Source organism: Alexandromys fortis, unplaced genomic scaffold, assembly GCF_014885135.2.
Source record: "Alexandromys fortis isolate MF-2015 unplaced genomic scaffold, M_Fortis_MF-2015_v1.1 scaffold_52, whole genome shotgun sequence".
In the NCBI taxonomy this organism is placed as follows: Eukaryota; Metazoa; Chordata; class Mammalia; order Rodentia; family Cricetidae; genus Alexandromys; species Alexandromys fortis.
This window is the reverse complement of record NW_026067929.1, coordinates 5,687,978-5,704,619: the sequence shown is the minus strand read 5'-3', so window position 1 is coordinate 5,704,619 and position 16,642 is coordinate 5,687,978. Positions and strand designations below refer to the sequence as shown.

The 16,642-nt window shown below is 39.6% G+C and overlaps 1 protein-coding gene across 1 annotated transcript in view; it reads left to right on the top strand.

The window, feature by feature from the left end:
• Ctnnd2 (catenin delta 2) overlaps window positions 1-16,642 on the top strand; it is a 709,004-nt gene that overhangs the window by 370,527 nt on the left and 321,835 nt on the right. Inside the window, exons 4-6 of the mRNA XM_050144862.1 lie at window positions 742-776; window positions 1,325-1,441; window positions 15,490-15,662. Of these exons, the coding sequence (XP_050000819.1) occupies window positions 742-776; window positions 1,325-1,441; window positions 15,490-15,662 (325 nt within the window). The remainder of the gene's footprint in view (window positions 1-741; window positions 777-1,324; window positions 1,442-15,489; window positions 15,663-16,642) is intronic.

Genomic DNA, 16,642 nt, shown 5'->3' with positions numbered 1-16,642 from the left:
ATAGATATATAGATAGATGATAGATAGATAGATAGATAGATAGATGATAGATAGATAGATAGATAGATAGATAGATAGATAGATAGATAGATAGACAGGCACTCCTAGCTGTTAGGAGAAAAGGTTCATAATGTGTGTTCAGTTGGTGGTAATATGTTATTATTTTTAAGCCACATTGTTTAAGCCACAATCATCAACTGGAAAGAAGGATTCATAGGAAATGTTGAGATAAAGGCAAAAAGCTATTTTATTTTGTTTTTAATTAAAAGAGGATATATATTTCTTTATTTGGCTACATTACAGTGTCTAATACCATGCAGACTTATATTTCAAAATAACTAAAAATGAATAAAACTGAATTATCCATAAGCTATTGCCTAATGGATTGGATTTGTGAAAAAAAATGAACTACCTTTATGAAAATTACTGAATAATGTCCATGTATCACATGGTATTACCTGTGAATCAAAAGCGGATATATGTTATTATCCTTTAATGCATTATTAAATGCATTAAAATTGAGATTCTGTCTCAGTTGGGACCCTTTTCCTTCACGGAGACTTAAAGCAAGTTCCAAGAAGCTGCCTCTCCTGCTCTGAGTTCCCTGTGTATCTTGTGTGTAGAGGCCTTTCTTTGCTACTCGGTTCATTACAGCTCTGAGTTAGTTACCTGTGTATCTTGTGTGTAGAGACCTTTCTCTGCTACTCAATTCATTACAGCTGTGTGTTCTCTTTCTTGCAGTTCAGCAGGAGAGCAGTTCCATTGGCAGACACAAGGTAAAGTACGGCCATGTGATGGGATCTTACTTCTTCTAGATGGACCTCTACTGATTCATGTTCTCATCAACTTTAGATATCTAAAAGTGAACTAGAAAAAGAAGACAGTAGGAATTAAGTAAAGTTATGATAGCTCATGATTTGGGGTGAGGGGCTAACTTCTCTTAATTTTCTGACAACTGAATCTCCTCCAAGGATACACATAATTGATTAGCTTTTCCTTCTCTGCTTGGTGTCAAGGCTTACAAAGATGCTGTCTGTTAGATGTAGTATTTGATTGTTCAATAATAACCTAAAGTAGTGCTTCTCTGCCTTCCTACTCCTGAGACCCTTTAATACAGTCCCTCATGGTTTGATGACCCAACTTCATAACTGTAGTTTGCTTCTATTGTGTATTGTGGAGTAAACATCTGAGGTGCAGGTGCATGCAGCTCCTGTGAAAGTGCCCTTTGATTCCCCCAAAGGGATCGTGGCCCACAGGTTGAGAGCTACTGACTTGGAGCTTTAGCATTACCCTATCGTGTTGACCACTTTCTGTCTCCTTTCAGATGGACAGAAAGACATCGAAGATGAGCTTACAACAGGCCTGGAGCTGGTGGACTCCTGCATCCGCTCTCTGCAGGAGTCAGGAATACTCGACCCGCAGGATTACTCCACCGGTGAAAGTAGGTTGAACAGAAGCCCTCTCTGGGTGTCGTGTCTTGGCATCTCTTTTTTTCTTAAGGCGGTCTCATGGGGCTCAGACTGTCTTTTCACTCACTATGTGTGGAGTCAAAGAGGACCTTGAACCTCTGACCCTAACTCCTTCATCTCTGGGATGCTGGGATTACAGGCGTGTGTCTCCACACGCTGTAATGGAAAGTTCATACTCGGCGGGCTCTCTACAAACTGAGCTACATCCCCAGCCTCAGCAACTCCATCAAAGGGAACTAAATTAAGTAAGAGTACTGTGATTTCTTAAAACATAACATCATTGCAGGTTATGCTAATTGCTTGTTGTTGTTGTGATAAAAAAAACACCGCTACAGAAGCCAGACAGCGGTGGCGCACGCCTTCAATCCCAGCACTCAGGAGGCAGAGGCAGGCAGGTCTCTGTGTGTTCGAGGCCAGCCTGGTCTACAAGAATGAATTCTAGGACAGCTAGGACTGTTACACAGAGAAACCCTGTCTCTGAACACACAAAACAAAACAAAACAAAAAAAAAAAAACAAACAAACAAAAAAACCCACCCTGACCAAGACAACATATGGAAGAAAGGGTTTGTTTTGGCTTAGGGTTGTGGACTGGTGGTTCGTAATGACAGGGAAGGCATGGCAGCAGGCAGGCGTAGTGGGGAGCTTTCCCATCCCATTTCCATCACACCAGGAAACAGAGAACCAAATGGAAGTGGGACAGGGTATACCCTCTCAAGCCCTGCCCCAGTGATGTAATTCCTCCCAGAAATCTCCCTGTCCTAAGCCTCCCCTAACAGCGCCACCAACTAGGAAACAAATGCCAGATATAGAGACATTTCTTATTCAAACTGCCACTTGAGCCATATGTAATAAAACCTTCATAATATCTTTATCTTTCTTCTCTCTCAAGAATTCCCCCATCACCAGTTAGGTTACAAAGTCTCCAAGTCAGCAGCTCGATCTAAGTTTCTTACCAAAGTTTCGACGTCTAGACAAACATAGTTTATGAACGCATATGTATTTATTTGTTTAACTAACCCAGTGACTGCATTAAAGTCAACTGTCACAGGTATGGATGATTGCTGGCAGAGATCGTCGTGACCCCAACTGTATAACAATATATTATATTCCCTATAACATAACCAATTCTAACTACTCTGTGCCATGCCAAAGCAATCGGCAACAACTCCACATTTCTATATTTAAATTGCATTATTTCTATAGTATTTAAGGATTTACTCATTACTAGGTAATGTTTTACACCTAGAAAGGTTGAAGCTTAGAAATAAAGACTGCAGGTACTAGAATGAGCCCTTTCCTAGTAAAGTTCTGTGGGCTTGTTTCAACAAAATTTCACAAATGACAATATCACACTATTAAAACACACCTCTTTGTAATGCAATCATTTAAAAATCAATAAAGCTTTTTAAAAAATTAAATTTTCTTGACTGCACATCAAGGTTTGTCATAAAAAAGAAATACATAAGAGTAAGATGCCATCGTTGTTTTTAAAATATTTTAATTTACACACTAATTTCTCTATAGTTTATGTAATACCACGGTTATTCTAGATAGGCATTGTGCTTACCCAGACATACTCATAGCTAAATTCCTGATTTATATTCATAGAATAGAATGCAGAGTTGGCGTTATGCTTGGCATTATACCTGGTCTCTATCTCGATATTTTAAAATGTACTATTGTCATTGCTTTTAATGGAGTTATGGTATCAAATTGTTTAACTAATATTTCAGATGCATGCACATCTTATTACAGAGAAAACAACATACAGTACAGCATGGCTTCTTGCTGAGGGGTGCATGAAAGTGGATGTCTCTTTTTCATACAATAGAGTAGCATATTTGACTACTAGTAATGGAAAAAAGTTATCCCTTAATAGGTAGAAGGTAGGGAAAAGATGAATAAATGAAGGAGAAAAAAATCAGAGGCAAACAAATTAAAACATGAGATTTAACTTCATTATATCAACCTCACTCTTTTTATAAGCACATTGAAATATCTCCTGAAAATACCAATAAATCAGGCATGCAATTAACAAAAATAAAATTGTTACATTATTTTTACATGAAACAAGATCAAGGAAATAGATAGAAATTCAAAGACTAGGCACAACTATGCCAGCAACTGCAGTGAAAGCAGAGTTAAATGAAGCAAACTGTAAGACAGAATAGAAACTGATACCAAGGACACAGTCAGGATTTTCAGGGGGCAGTGAAGGATCCAAGCTGTTTTCACAGATAAAGAGGTGACAAACAGAAGACTCTAAAGGAAAAGAACGGAACAGCCCAGAGTCTGGAAGTTAAGACAGAAATTCAAAATTAATGATCAGTCCTGAAAGCATACATACAGGTAACATTATACAGACTGTTACATTTTGGAATACACACACGCACACACACACACACGCGCGCACACACACACACTCACGCACACACACATGCCTGTATGGATGTAGTGATAATTAATGAAGAAACGGTCCATGGGTTTGAACAATCAAGGAGAGGTACATGGGAAGGAGACTGGGGGGAGGAGAGGGAAAGGGTAAATGATGTCATTGTAATCTCCAAAATAAAAGCAATAAATAAAAAGTAGTAATTCGACCTGTTCCATGGACATTTAGATAGGATGCTTAAAGGAAAAGGAAAGGAAAAGTAAGCCTTCCAGTTGATAAGTAGAGAGGTTCCATTGGCAGACTGCTTATGTAGCATGCACCGAGCCAGTTCCTCAGTCCCCAGGATGGGGCGTAGCTGAATCTCACTAGTTTGTATATGGAGGCAGGAGGATCAGAAAATCAAAACTACAGAGGCCAGCCTGGATTATATGAGTTTCTATCTCAACCAATAAATACCAAGTAAGAAAATATTTTAAAAACAACCTATTGAATATATTTTCAACTTTTCTCATATGATTATAAAAATATCTGTTTAAGAATTTTGACATGAAGGATCAGAGAGAAAATAAAGACATCAAATAAAAAGTTCACATTCACTGATAATAATTCACAAAATTTAAAAACATAAAATTATAATACAGGGAATCATATATTTGTGTGTGTGTATATATACACATACACACATATGCACACACACACACACACACTTCTGGGAAGCACTGACTCCGATGAGAAAGTTATGCACTATTTACAAAACAAAACAAGAATATTTCATGATAAAACTTGTATTTAGTGAAAATATAAACTTTCATCAAAACATATAGGAATGTTGTAGTTATTTTTGGAAAATCTTAAGAGCAAACAAGAAAAAAACCACTTGGAGAGGCAGCAAGTGGTTCCCTGTGCACGCAGCCTTTGTAGAGGACTTGAGTTTGTCTCTCAGCAGCATGTCAGGCAGCTCACAACCACGTCCAACTCCAGCAGTAGGGATCTGCTTCTGCCCTCTGGACTCCAAAGGAACCTTCATGCGTATGTACACATTCTCACTCAGATACATACATAAACATATGAAAGATCATTTTTCAAAAGCTAAATGGATAACGATGAGAAAGGTGGAAATGATATAAGAAAAATTGCGTTTAAAAGCAATTTAATTAAGAGACTATTTACAAAGAGATAGGAAATGGTATAAGAAATCAAATAACAAAGTGATATAGTTGAAAAGATTAAATATGTATGATATTTTATTGTAATAAGCAGCCACACTTACCTTCTCCGTTGAGAGGCTCTCATAGAGTTAAAGGACATTAAAGGAATGTCTAGTGAACTCATTTCTTCTCCTGAAGTGTGTGCTCAGAGTCATCCAGAGATGGCGTGACTCTGTACTTCTCTGCCTTACAGGCAGTTAAACACTCCAATTATTGCAGATATATTTTGTCATTGTTCTGTCTTTTAAGGAAGCTTATGTACTTTCTATAATGTACTGAGCAGTCTGATTAAAGATAGCTTAAGATTTTCTCCTAAGCTCTGGCTTGCAGCTTTAAAGAAAGAAAAAGGAACTAAAGCAAACTGCCCTCTAGCAAGGCAGCCGCTCTTCAGACCTTGGTATGCTTTCTGGGATCCATGCGAGCTCAGTCACATAGTATCTGCATTGCATTGTAACTGTGAGATTTGTTCATTTTGTTTTGCAAAACAGTAGCTCACTTTTTCAGTACTTAATAGAGTTAGATTGTAAAAATATATTACAACTCATTGGTCCTTTGGAATGTTGATTGCTATTTGGCTGTTTTCTAAGTTGGGCTATTAAAATTCTATATGTTTAAGTGCTGGATGATGAAGGCAGCACCTGAACTTTTGTGCCTAGGGATTCTGAGCCACTGCCATGTGGGGAATGTTGTCATTCAGGGAAGAAATTTGTTCTTAACAATTTCAGAAGCATTTTAAGACTAAAAGTCACTGTATAAAATTTAGGGGGGAAAATGAAAATGTTAGACAGAACTATAATCTGGGCTATCAATATATGGCTAATGTCAAGTGCTGAAAGGACCTGAAAATTAAAATGTTAGCCATTCTCTGTACGTCTATCAGTTAGGAATCAGATAGAAGAAAGATTCTATTCAAAGGAGTTTAACTAAAAGCAATTTAATTAAGAGATTATTTGAAAAAAAAAAATAGGCAAGTTTGAAGGAGCAAACAGCACACGCTGAAGCTCCCGGGAGTTAGCAGCAAACTGACAGAAGCTGTCACCACCCCTGGACCTGAAGGAACTTGCTGGAACTGGTAGAAGCAGAGTTAAGCAACAAGAATGCAGTACCAGTAAAACCTAATTCCCCTGCTGCTTTCCTAGATCCCCGCCTCCTCTGCCAGGTCCAACAAGTGCAGGGCCTCCTTCTCAATGGAGGGATGGAAACCAGTGAGTGTGTGAAGGCCCAAGGTTCAGCCAGCACAGCCGTCCACTGTGTAGGGCCATAGTATCCGCCGTGGATGCTCTTGGTCTAGAAGCAGCACATAGATGTGTAGCACTCTCGGATACATCCGTCTAATTAGCGTAAGCACATCAGATGTGGGGAGTCCCTTGTGATTACTCAATCAATGGCTCCATTAGCTAGAATAGCTGTGAACTAGCTAATGCTAAATTGAACCTGGCATCGTGCCCTTGAGTCTCCTAATCCCTACTCAAAAAGGACAGAAACAACACTAAATAAGTCTAAATCAGCCTGGAAAAAAATATTAAATAGAAAGCTGTTTCAATACCTGAGCAAGTGGTTACTTGATTTGTTATATTTGAAGTTTTTGTTGTTTTTCTTCCCAAGGACTGATTAAAAATAAACATTAAACCATAGTAGACTTGTCTTTCAAAGGCCAGGATGAGCAGTAACTTCCCAGCTTCACTAATGTATGGTGTAAGTTGTAAATATTTTCCAACTCTCTTTGTGAAACACGCTCTCCTGAACAGTATGTAAACCGTGAGCAACCTTTGGCACCCTGCAGTTTCCTCAGTGTGTGTCACCGAGTCAGCAGGATGGCTTCCGAGATTGTAGCTTTAGTTAAATGAGGCAGAACAAGTGATCAACACAAGCGATTCATGGAGGGTGCTAGGAACCACAGCTTCTCAGTGTCCTGCACGGCTTAGCCTGAATGAACATGGATCTAGAACTTCGTTTAACTCAAGCATCCTTGGAGATACAGATATGACAGATAAGGGTGATAGTATCTCAGCCAATAAATAATAAAAAAATACTGTCAGTCAAAATCATAACTAAAGCTGGACCAATACGGGAAGAAAAGGACAGCTTGGGAGAAAATGACATGTAAGTTAACCAGAAATCAAGTTGTCCAATATATTTTACAAGAGTGATTATTTCTTTATTTAGTGTGCTGATGAATTTGAGCTCTATTATAGTGTGGCTAATTCTGCCATTCATCGGGAAACTCATGGGAGCTCATATATGAAGAATTTTTTAGAAAATGTATATAATTTTGAGCTTTCAAATCATTGCATAAACATCAAGAATCAATCATGTATAGAATTCCACTGTGAGCAGACAGGACCCAAATAGAGTATCTGCAGTGTGGTTGCTGCGGGCCCATTATTCACTGTGGACATCCAGTCTGTCCTCTTAGCTCACGAGAGAACCTTTGAGACATCCAGTTATAAAAATGCTATAAAACGCAATACCACATAGCCATATGATCCATAGTATTAAGAGTGGGAGGCATTTTGTGAAGTGACTTTTCCTAGTTCCAGGAAGGAACACCACCAGCAAAGATAGAATACTAGCAATAAAAATGAACATATGAATCAAACTCGCTCAGCATGTGGAAGCCATGGTCAACGGAAAGGGGATTGTGTGCTTTCTTTGTTGTCAATCACAGTGGAAACCAACTCTAGATTCAACAAGATAGAAAGCCTTAGGGTCTACATGGCTGCTTTCTGAACTTTGTCCCATATCTTCTTTCATGGGGAGATACTGGACCCCAGATGCAAACATGGAGATCTCTTAAAGTGTGCTTGGGAATTCTCGGAGGGAGGTGATGTTTGTTGAGACTTTCCCAGAGAACCCTCAAAGTCAAATGGTCTTCACAATACTCAGAGACCAATTGCCTTTCAGTGACTTTTTTCTCTCACGTGACAGTTCATGGGCATTTTCCTAAGACCACAAGGCATGTACCAGCATCCATTCTGTGACAGCAGGAACTATGGGCTTACTAGTAGCTCATTCTAAATACTCCAAATACCGCAGCATATAATCCACATCAATAGAAGCTGTTAAAGGTCCTCTGTTATGTGAGACCAGAAAGTTTGAGAGCTGCTAGAACTGTTAGATGATGTAGCACCAGTATATCTCCATGTGAGAAGACAGATCATAAGAAACAGGGACAAAGTTCACAAGCAGTCTATAGACCCCAGGGACAGGGGCAAGTCCACCACTCTGAGGTATCACCATGAGCCAGTATGACCCAGACATTGCTGAATTTTTCCGATTCCATTGTAAGGCTTTTCTCCTTCATGACTGGACTCCATTAATTTTTTATTTCTTTTCAAGATTTTTGGTACAGAGGGATGAATCTGCCTTCATTGGATTATTAATTTATGAGAATATATTTAGTATTTCCCCCTCATTACACAATAGTAGTACCTAAAGATAAATAAGAAGAAGATAAACTTTTATAAAGAACCACTTGGGAGCTACAATGTGAAATAAAAACACTGGTTACACTCCCGGGCTCTGTAAAATTCTTTATAAAGCATTGCGAACTGAAATTACATCTTTGGCCTTTGTGCTTTTGACAACTATGCTTTCTCAGTCTTCTCTTTCATGTGCAGATCTAAAGGAACAAACCCTGCATTATCTGAGACCCTTTACCAACTTTGGGTCTATGTCTCTGCATCAGTCCAGCTTGCAAAAGCAACAAGACAATGGCATTTGTTGGATTTAAGTCAGTGTAAAGTCTATGTGCATGATCCAGGTCATCTGCGCACCATTAAAGTTTTAATTATCACATAAATTATTTTCCAAATTGGAATCAGCTGACAAGGACTAGTAGAGATTCTGGATACAGAGACAGAAGTGAAATGCAAATGCCTCTCTGTTCATAGAGCAGCCCCGTCAGCTCTAAGCCTGCTTGTGTAAGAAGCCCCTGGAGTTCTGCCCTCGGGTACATTTTGAGGTGGTGGATGGGTTGGGCTACTATTTCTAGGGAACCTCCTCCCTGGAACTTCTCCAAATGGCAACTCATAAATAAATAACTAATAAAGTTCGAGAGAATATAACCAGTTTAGCACCACCGGATACATCTTCTAAGTGTCTTGGGAAAGTGACGACAGGTTCTTTTAGAACCCATGAAGAAGAAATTTTTGCAATAGGTAAAAAGGATACATGGTTCATTTTAAACTAAGTCAGTGTTTATATTCTGCAGAACAATTTGTGATTACTATGACCATAATAATCTTACAAATTAGTACCCGTCTTTCCCTTTATTTTGTAATTTGTAATAACACCTTGGTACATAATCACCACTACATGCTCCACTTAGCCCTGCCTAGTGTTTGAAATAGGCCAGCTGCTACCCCTTTCATTCGGTATCACGGTAAGTGTTTCCTCTCATTTCAAAAAAACCAAAAGAGTTCTTCATTTTCAAGTCATTCTTATGCTTCTCCAAAGATCAAGTAGCAAGAATGCAGAAATGAATGCCGATTTCTCCACTGTTACAGAGGTGTGTGAGATTTGGTATAATTATTTTTCATGGCCTTCATAAAAAGTTTTCTAAATTATCTTGTAAAAAGTAAAAAGTTTGACTCCAGAATGTATTTCTGGTCTTCCTGAGAAACATAAATTTATCTAACGTTGAGAATGTGAGGAATCCCCCTTCCTGGAGTGGGTATCATTTGCATGTTTATTTTTCCGCTGATTATCCTAAATTAACAGTCTTATAAAACATCTTTTTGGGCGCCTGTTCAAGGGTTGCTCAATCCTCTTTGGGTTTTTTTTTTCTTAATGTACTGTTAGAGGGGTAAATAATTCTTTGAAATGGACTCTAAACTCTGCCTTTGACGGTCTACCTGTGTCCTCGGGTTTTCCCACGCCTCTACAGGTGACTTTCACAGCCACGCTCCTGCTCTCACGTTTTATTTATGTGTGGTTGAAGCATGTTTTTATAGAAATGACTTGGGAAACTATTCAAGATAAAATATTACATTAGCCAAGTTTCATAGAGCCTGGAGTGTCTCTAAGCTCTACAGATGAAGTCCTATTATCTTCTCAAGTGCCAGGACTGAAAAGTAAGGCAAGAAGTCTCCACACGTGGGTCCGACACACACCTTCCCGCCACTCAGCCTTGTGTGAACGTGTTTCCTGTCTGCTGGGTTCTTTGCTCCTGTCTCCCTTTCCACCCTGCTGTCCCCCTGCTTCCGCTGTGATTGCCAGACCCGTGGCAAAGGACTTCGTCCACACTGAAAGGAGTTCCCATTCTCCATCTCTGCTGGCACTCAGCATCACCCTGCTATCGCTTTAGATTCCTGTGGTTTTTATAAAAGTATCCCGTACTAACCCACTGTGCCACCGGAGTACCCACGTTCCCATAGTTTCAGCTTCCATCCCATTTTCCAAGACCCTTCCTGGTGCAATGCAGTACACAGAATGACAATTGAAACTCCTTGGAATTGGGTCTGTGGCGAACTAAAGTAACATGGCAGGACAGGATTAGGTAAAGTAGCATTGCAGGACAGGGTCAGCTAAAGTAGCATGGTAGGACAAGGCTAATATTCCCTGGACAGTTGGCCATGAGGGGAAAGGTTCATGGAGAAGGTGACATTTAAGCATTTGACATTTGAGAATGAGCTTCGCAGTTAGCAAAGGAAGAAATTTCAGGTTGAGAAAACAAGAACAACTTTCTCATATTGACAAAGATTTTAGCTTTTCAACTCCTGGATGAGACATTAAGTGTCCATTTCTTCTTAATTCTTTTACTGCAGCAGGCCACTTTGCTGAACGATGTAGTAGATATCCCCACCCGCAGAACAGAAACGTGAAGGGTGTTGAAAGAAGGCAATAAGCACTGTGTGAGACAGCCCTGGGACGTGTTTCCAGGAAAACAAATCCCGTTCGGGGTTTTATTGCTAGCAGAGTGTGACTCTGTGATTCGGCAAGTAGATATTTAATAATAAGGATAATGATGATTAATAAGCATGGTAATAACAGTTAATACTAACAATACCCTATAACAGAAGTCACATAAAATTTTGAGTCAAGAATTTCCATGCTCACATTTGGAGAAGTTACAGTATGAAGCAACACAGTAATGCAGGGCCTTGGGTAAGAGCACTGCTGAAGCCAGGCAGCCATGTTTGACAACTCCCCCCCCCCCCCCATGTCACCATTTAATTAGTAACTTCAGCTGGGAACTCCCGAGTTCCCTCAGTGGCAGAGAGACTGGCAGCGCTATTCCTGCTGAAACTGTTTTAAATGTCCATTTGATAATAGGTGTAAGGGGCTCAGTACAGTTCTTGGGACCTAGTAAAGAACACCTGCTATTCCCATGACTACTCCCGCCAATAGATATGGCTGTGGGAGTCTGTAAGAGGACTAGCCCACATCTGCTGACTTCTTCCGGGTTGATTTTTTTCAGTACATACCCCATCATTTTACTTACATTGTCGTGACTTAAATGATGACTTGCAGGCATAACTTAGGGGACCTCTGGCCTTTCTGTGTAGTTTAATTGGGATTTGATGTACCTGGAACAGATTTAATATATCTGGAGCAGATGTTCAGCTAAGTCAGAGAAGAACTAGAAATTGCAGATACAGCCTCTTTAAAGCTTTGCAAACATATGTACATGGTCAACCACATGTGGTCGTAGATATTCTTAAAGTACCCGGTTAATTTCATGAGAAAATGGCTGTGTATCATGGTGTCTGTGTTAATATAACCTGTAAATGGGTCTAAAGCTCTCTGTAAAAAAAAAAAATAGCATTCCAGCCTTTGTATTTACTGAGCTTGGGACTCAGAAGTAGAAGGTGACTGGGAAAATAATGTAATCTGAGAAGTGAAGGCTTCGCCTGCTGCAGGGGCCTGTCTGGTTTATAGACTGTTTCATCCTGAAATGCTGACATGTGCGTGAGACATAGTATTGTGGGTTTAAAGGACAGCACTTCCTGGACGAGGAGACAGAAGCCTGAGGGTCAGGGCTCATTTTCAGCCACTGAGCCCGAGACATCAGCTCCAGTTCTGCCTGTCCCTCTCTGCTCATCTCCTGGGAACAATGAAAATGTAAAGTCAGCCTCTCTGGAAGGCTGCTGTGTGCTCTTGCAGTCAGTTTCTATGTGTGAGAGCCTATTGCGGTGTTCCCCTCACGTTCAGTAGCCCTTGCTCCCTGCATCCCATAGAAGTAGTGGGATCGACTATGGCACTTCCTGGAAATTTTTCTCCTTCATCCAGTCAGAATGGGAAGGATTGGTTGGTCAAGGACAAAAAGACCGTGTGAAACACAAACTGACCAGGTCTCCCTGACCTTCAAGGAATGGTCCTTCCCAATTAACTTCTGACCCAAGTTCAGGACTCTTCTTTGATGAGCTCTATAATGACCAGTCTAGACCTTCCAGCTCAGTTTTCTAGAAGCATGCATCCAGAGCGTGACTCCTGTTTTCTGTGAAGGCAGAAATTGTCAACCTCAGCTGCTTGGAGTTAGAGTGTCTTCTGGTACAGTTATTGGTGCCGAAGACAGCATTTTCATCCATGCAATTTAAGGCAAAATGTCTTCTGTTTCCCCCACTAAATTTTTCCACGTTACCCCATCGTCCTCCAACACATACACGCCACGGCTTCAAGAATATTGCCTAAGTTTGTTACTAGCCCATGCAACTCTACATATAAATCCAAAAGTTCTAAAGGGAGAAAAAACATATAATTTAAATGCCTAAACTAAATTCTTTAAAAAAATCTTTGGCAAATTTATATTTTTCTGCCTCAATACACCATAACATTAATCAAGTAATGGAAATTTGTATGCAATTTTGATTTCCATTATGAAATAATTTAGGGATATTGTGTGATTTTTTTAACCTTTTTTATATTTTCATGTATGCATGTTTTCCAAAATTGAAAGAAAAAAATCTTGCTCATTTGAAGTCAAATGAACAGTGGGAAGAAGGTGTGCAGAGGGCCTGGGCTGTTGTCCTGACTGTTTTGTCCTTGGCAGGTGACATGTCGGTTTTGCGATGTGATGATACTGCTCGTTGGGGCAATTATCATTGTCAGAGCACATCTTGGTTTCAGGGCTTGAGATATATTAGCGGGATAATGAGATAGCGAATCCTGGTTTGTTTTCGTTGAATATTGATCAAATACATGACTGATTCTATAAAAGATGAGCAGGTTTGATTACCCCATGATGCATTTCTCAGGAGCAGATAAACCATCATTTTAATGGCAATTCATTTTTGAAAAAGAACATGATGTTACTTATTTGAAAAATCCTATATAAACAGCATTTGTACATTTCTGGGACTAATTGTGTGAAGTCATAGGACACAAAATTATTTATTATTATTATAATTATTATTTATTCCCATGCTGCTCAGGGAAACTTCATTGGAGTAAAGTCGCATTCTCTCTTAAAAGGCCAATAGTTAAAATATGTGGGTATTTTGCTTTGTGGATTATGTTAAAGGATGTGAAATTAATGTTTCTCTCTTAATTCACTCTGTTGAGATTTCAAATTCTGTGCACTGTTGTTGTGTCTGCTATGACCTTCCTTGCCCTTGAGGTGCACAGTAGAAGGAAAGTGTGCCCAGTGTAGGCTGTTATGTGCCCATCTACTATCCTGAATGAGATAACAAACTAAGACAATGTGAAACTTCCTCTCTCCGGTAGGGAAGAGCCATTGCTCTTCCACCATGCTCTCTCTCCATTACGGTCTACACTGAGGACCAGGACTAAAGCACTGGGCCAGAACTCTTCACTGCTCTTCCAGTCAAGACCTGTCTCTTCTCTGTGGACCACCACCCCACACAGAGTTTCCTCCTATGCTTCCAAAGATATCCCAGAACTCTGCCTGCCCATTATCTAGAATGGAGAGACGAGCTCTTTACTCTGCCATGGCTGGCAGCTTCTACCACTGTAATAAGGACAGGGGAGTTCTACTGTCCTGAAGGAAAGGGAATGCCTCTCCTCTCAGAAACAGCGTCATCCAGTCAATTAAGCTTGTAATCCCATCAAAATAGATCACCTGGTCTTTTTGCAAGCTGTTGAAAACAACTGCCTGATACATACTGTTTCCTTGGGATGATGTTATGTGTTAAAATAAAAAGCACTTGTGCTTTTGTAAAACCTTTCATGATAATGCTGGGACTAAATGGAAACACAATTTAAAACTGTATCCTTGTGTTTTGCAATCCCAACAGGGAATGCAGGAAGACAGAGACCTTAAATGGCAAGGGTCACGTGAACCAATACACCTAAAAATAGGCAAGTTAGAGTTGTCAAAGAATAGTCCCTGTCAATCCAGAGTTTGAAAGAGAGTGTCATGTTTAAAGACAAATAAGAACCCTGAAATTTCTTACTTAACAGAAACGATCCTGTTATTTTGAGAAGCAAAGCAAGCGTCAAGGATGTTTCATGACTGTCCTGTAGGCCATATGTTTTATTACTCCGCATGAATGAAGAACTGGCTTCGTGTTGCAAAGAAACACGAAGACATTGGTATTGCCAGATTCTGGATCCCCTAACACTATTCCTCCACCAGCCATCTCAGACACACACAGGGGAAGCTGGCAAATATATGCTCACTTCTCCGTGAAGGTTTAAGCTCCCAAAGTGAATATTAAGTTTCAGTTTTAGGTTTTTTTTTTCCTGAAATAAAATGTGTAAACTCTTCCAAGAATTCAATGCAAGTGAAACACAAGAAAATAAAGCCAAACTGTATGTGCAAAATGTGATGAAATTTTGAGGCCAGGACCTGCCCATCCTCCCCTCGTTCCCTGTAATGCACGCCATGTTGACAGCGTCAATCTTAACACCATAACTTTCTCTTTGTTCTCCTGCTGAGCATTTTCTGTGATGGCAGAGATAACTAGTCCGCAGGGACTATATGAGACCAGGGTGAATCCTGCATCGTATGAACAGCTATTAATATTTTAAGCACTGTCTGCTCTCTGGCACTCTGGTATTACATCATTATTCACACAAAGGAAGCTCGCACTGATCAGAAGGTTTTTGAGTGTTTTAGTATGCCAGTCATGAAGTGTGAGATATAATTATATTAATGCAATTAAAATGTACAAAGAAGGTGAAGCTTTTTTTATATATTATTTCAAATGTTTCTGATATTGTCTGATCCAAAAATAACTACTTGATTAATTTGCTTCATAAGAAATATCTCTATGTAGGTCAGGATGAGATCATTTGAAAAATCTACTCCTCTGAGAACTTTTAACACACACACACACACATACACACACACTCATCTCATCTGGAGCTAAATTATATGGTCATTTTAGTTCTCAGAATTCAAAGCGTAGAAGTCATGTGCGTGTGATAATTCTAGGCTACTCTCAATAAATAATACATGTCATTTCTGCTTCCCCGAGACTGTCACTGACTGCTCTAAATGACTTTCAACGCAGGACCCAGCCTGCTCTCCCAGAGTGCACTTCAGCTCAATTCCAAACCTGAAGGGTCTTTCCAGTATCCGGCCAGCTACCATAGCAACCAGACCCTGGCCCTGGGTGACACAGCCCCTTCTCAGCTCCCAGCACGCAGCACACAAGCCCGAGCTGCCGCCCAGAGCTTCAGCCAGGTAAGGGTCCTTTGCTCCTTTGTGGGGGTGTGCTCCCAGGGAGCAGTGGCAGAGCCAGGGGCATAAGGAAGTGAGATCCAGAAGGTCTCTGTGAATGTGTTGAACAACTTACAAAAGGTCCTTTGCTGTGAATGAGTTGAAGAAATATCAAACTATGAGTGTGGAGTAATACAGAACGGGCAACATTTTCTTTAGAATATCTGTGAATTGCTAACCTTGTGTCTCTGTTGTATGTGTTTAGCTGCAAGGATATATAAATGAGCATATAGTTACCAGACTGACATCTGTGTTATCAGTAGATCAGACAGTCTGGATCTCTGAGTTTACCTGGGAAAAAGACAATAGTCTGTATCCTTAAAAAGAAAAAAAAAAAGTCATGCACTTATTCTTTGAAGTTAATCCTATTAAGGCCAGTATAAACCCTTAGTCAAGTATATGGAAGTAGACTGTAGATAATTGAGATTATCTTAGGAATAGTTACACTTTGTCAAGTCAGATTTTGAAGTATACCCTCAATTGTTTCTTTAAGGCACGAAAGTATTCTTACAATTTCATAAATTCATTATCTGTAGTTAAAGACAACTTGGTTAAAAGCAGCCAGATCTAACACATGGGGTACTTATGCACAGGGGAGCATATATACGCATGCACAGGTACACACACACACACACACACACACACACACACATTGTCCTTTGAAAACTTTTATACCAACCTAAAAGAAAATCTCAGGTCTATGTGGTGTGTGTGTGTGTGTGTGTGTGTGTGTGTGTGTAAGCAACATTTTTTGTTTTTATGATTCGGATGTATTATATATTAAATTATAAATTAAATGTAATCATTATATTATTACATAAATAAAATATTATATATTATATTATTAAATTCTAGATAGTTAATCAATCCACCAGAACTAATATATTCTATAGTTATCTTCTTTAATGAAATTTTGAGCATATTTTCATCTATACAAGACATTC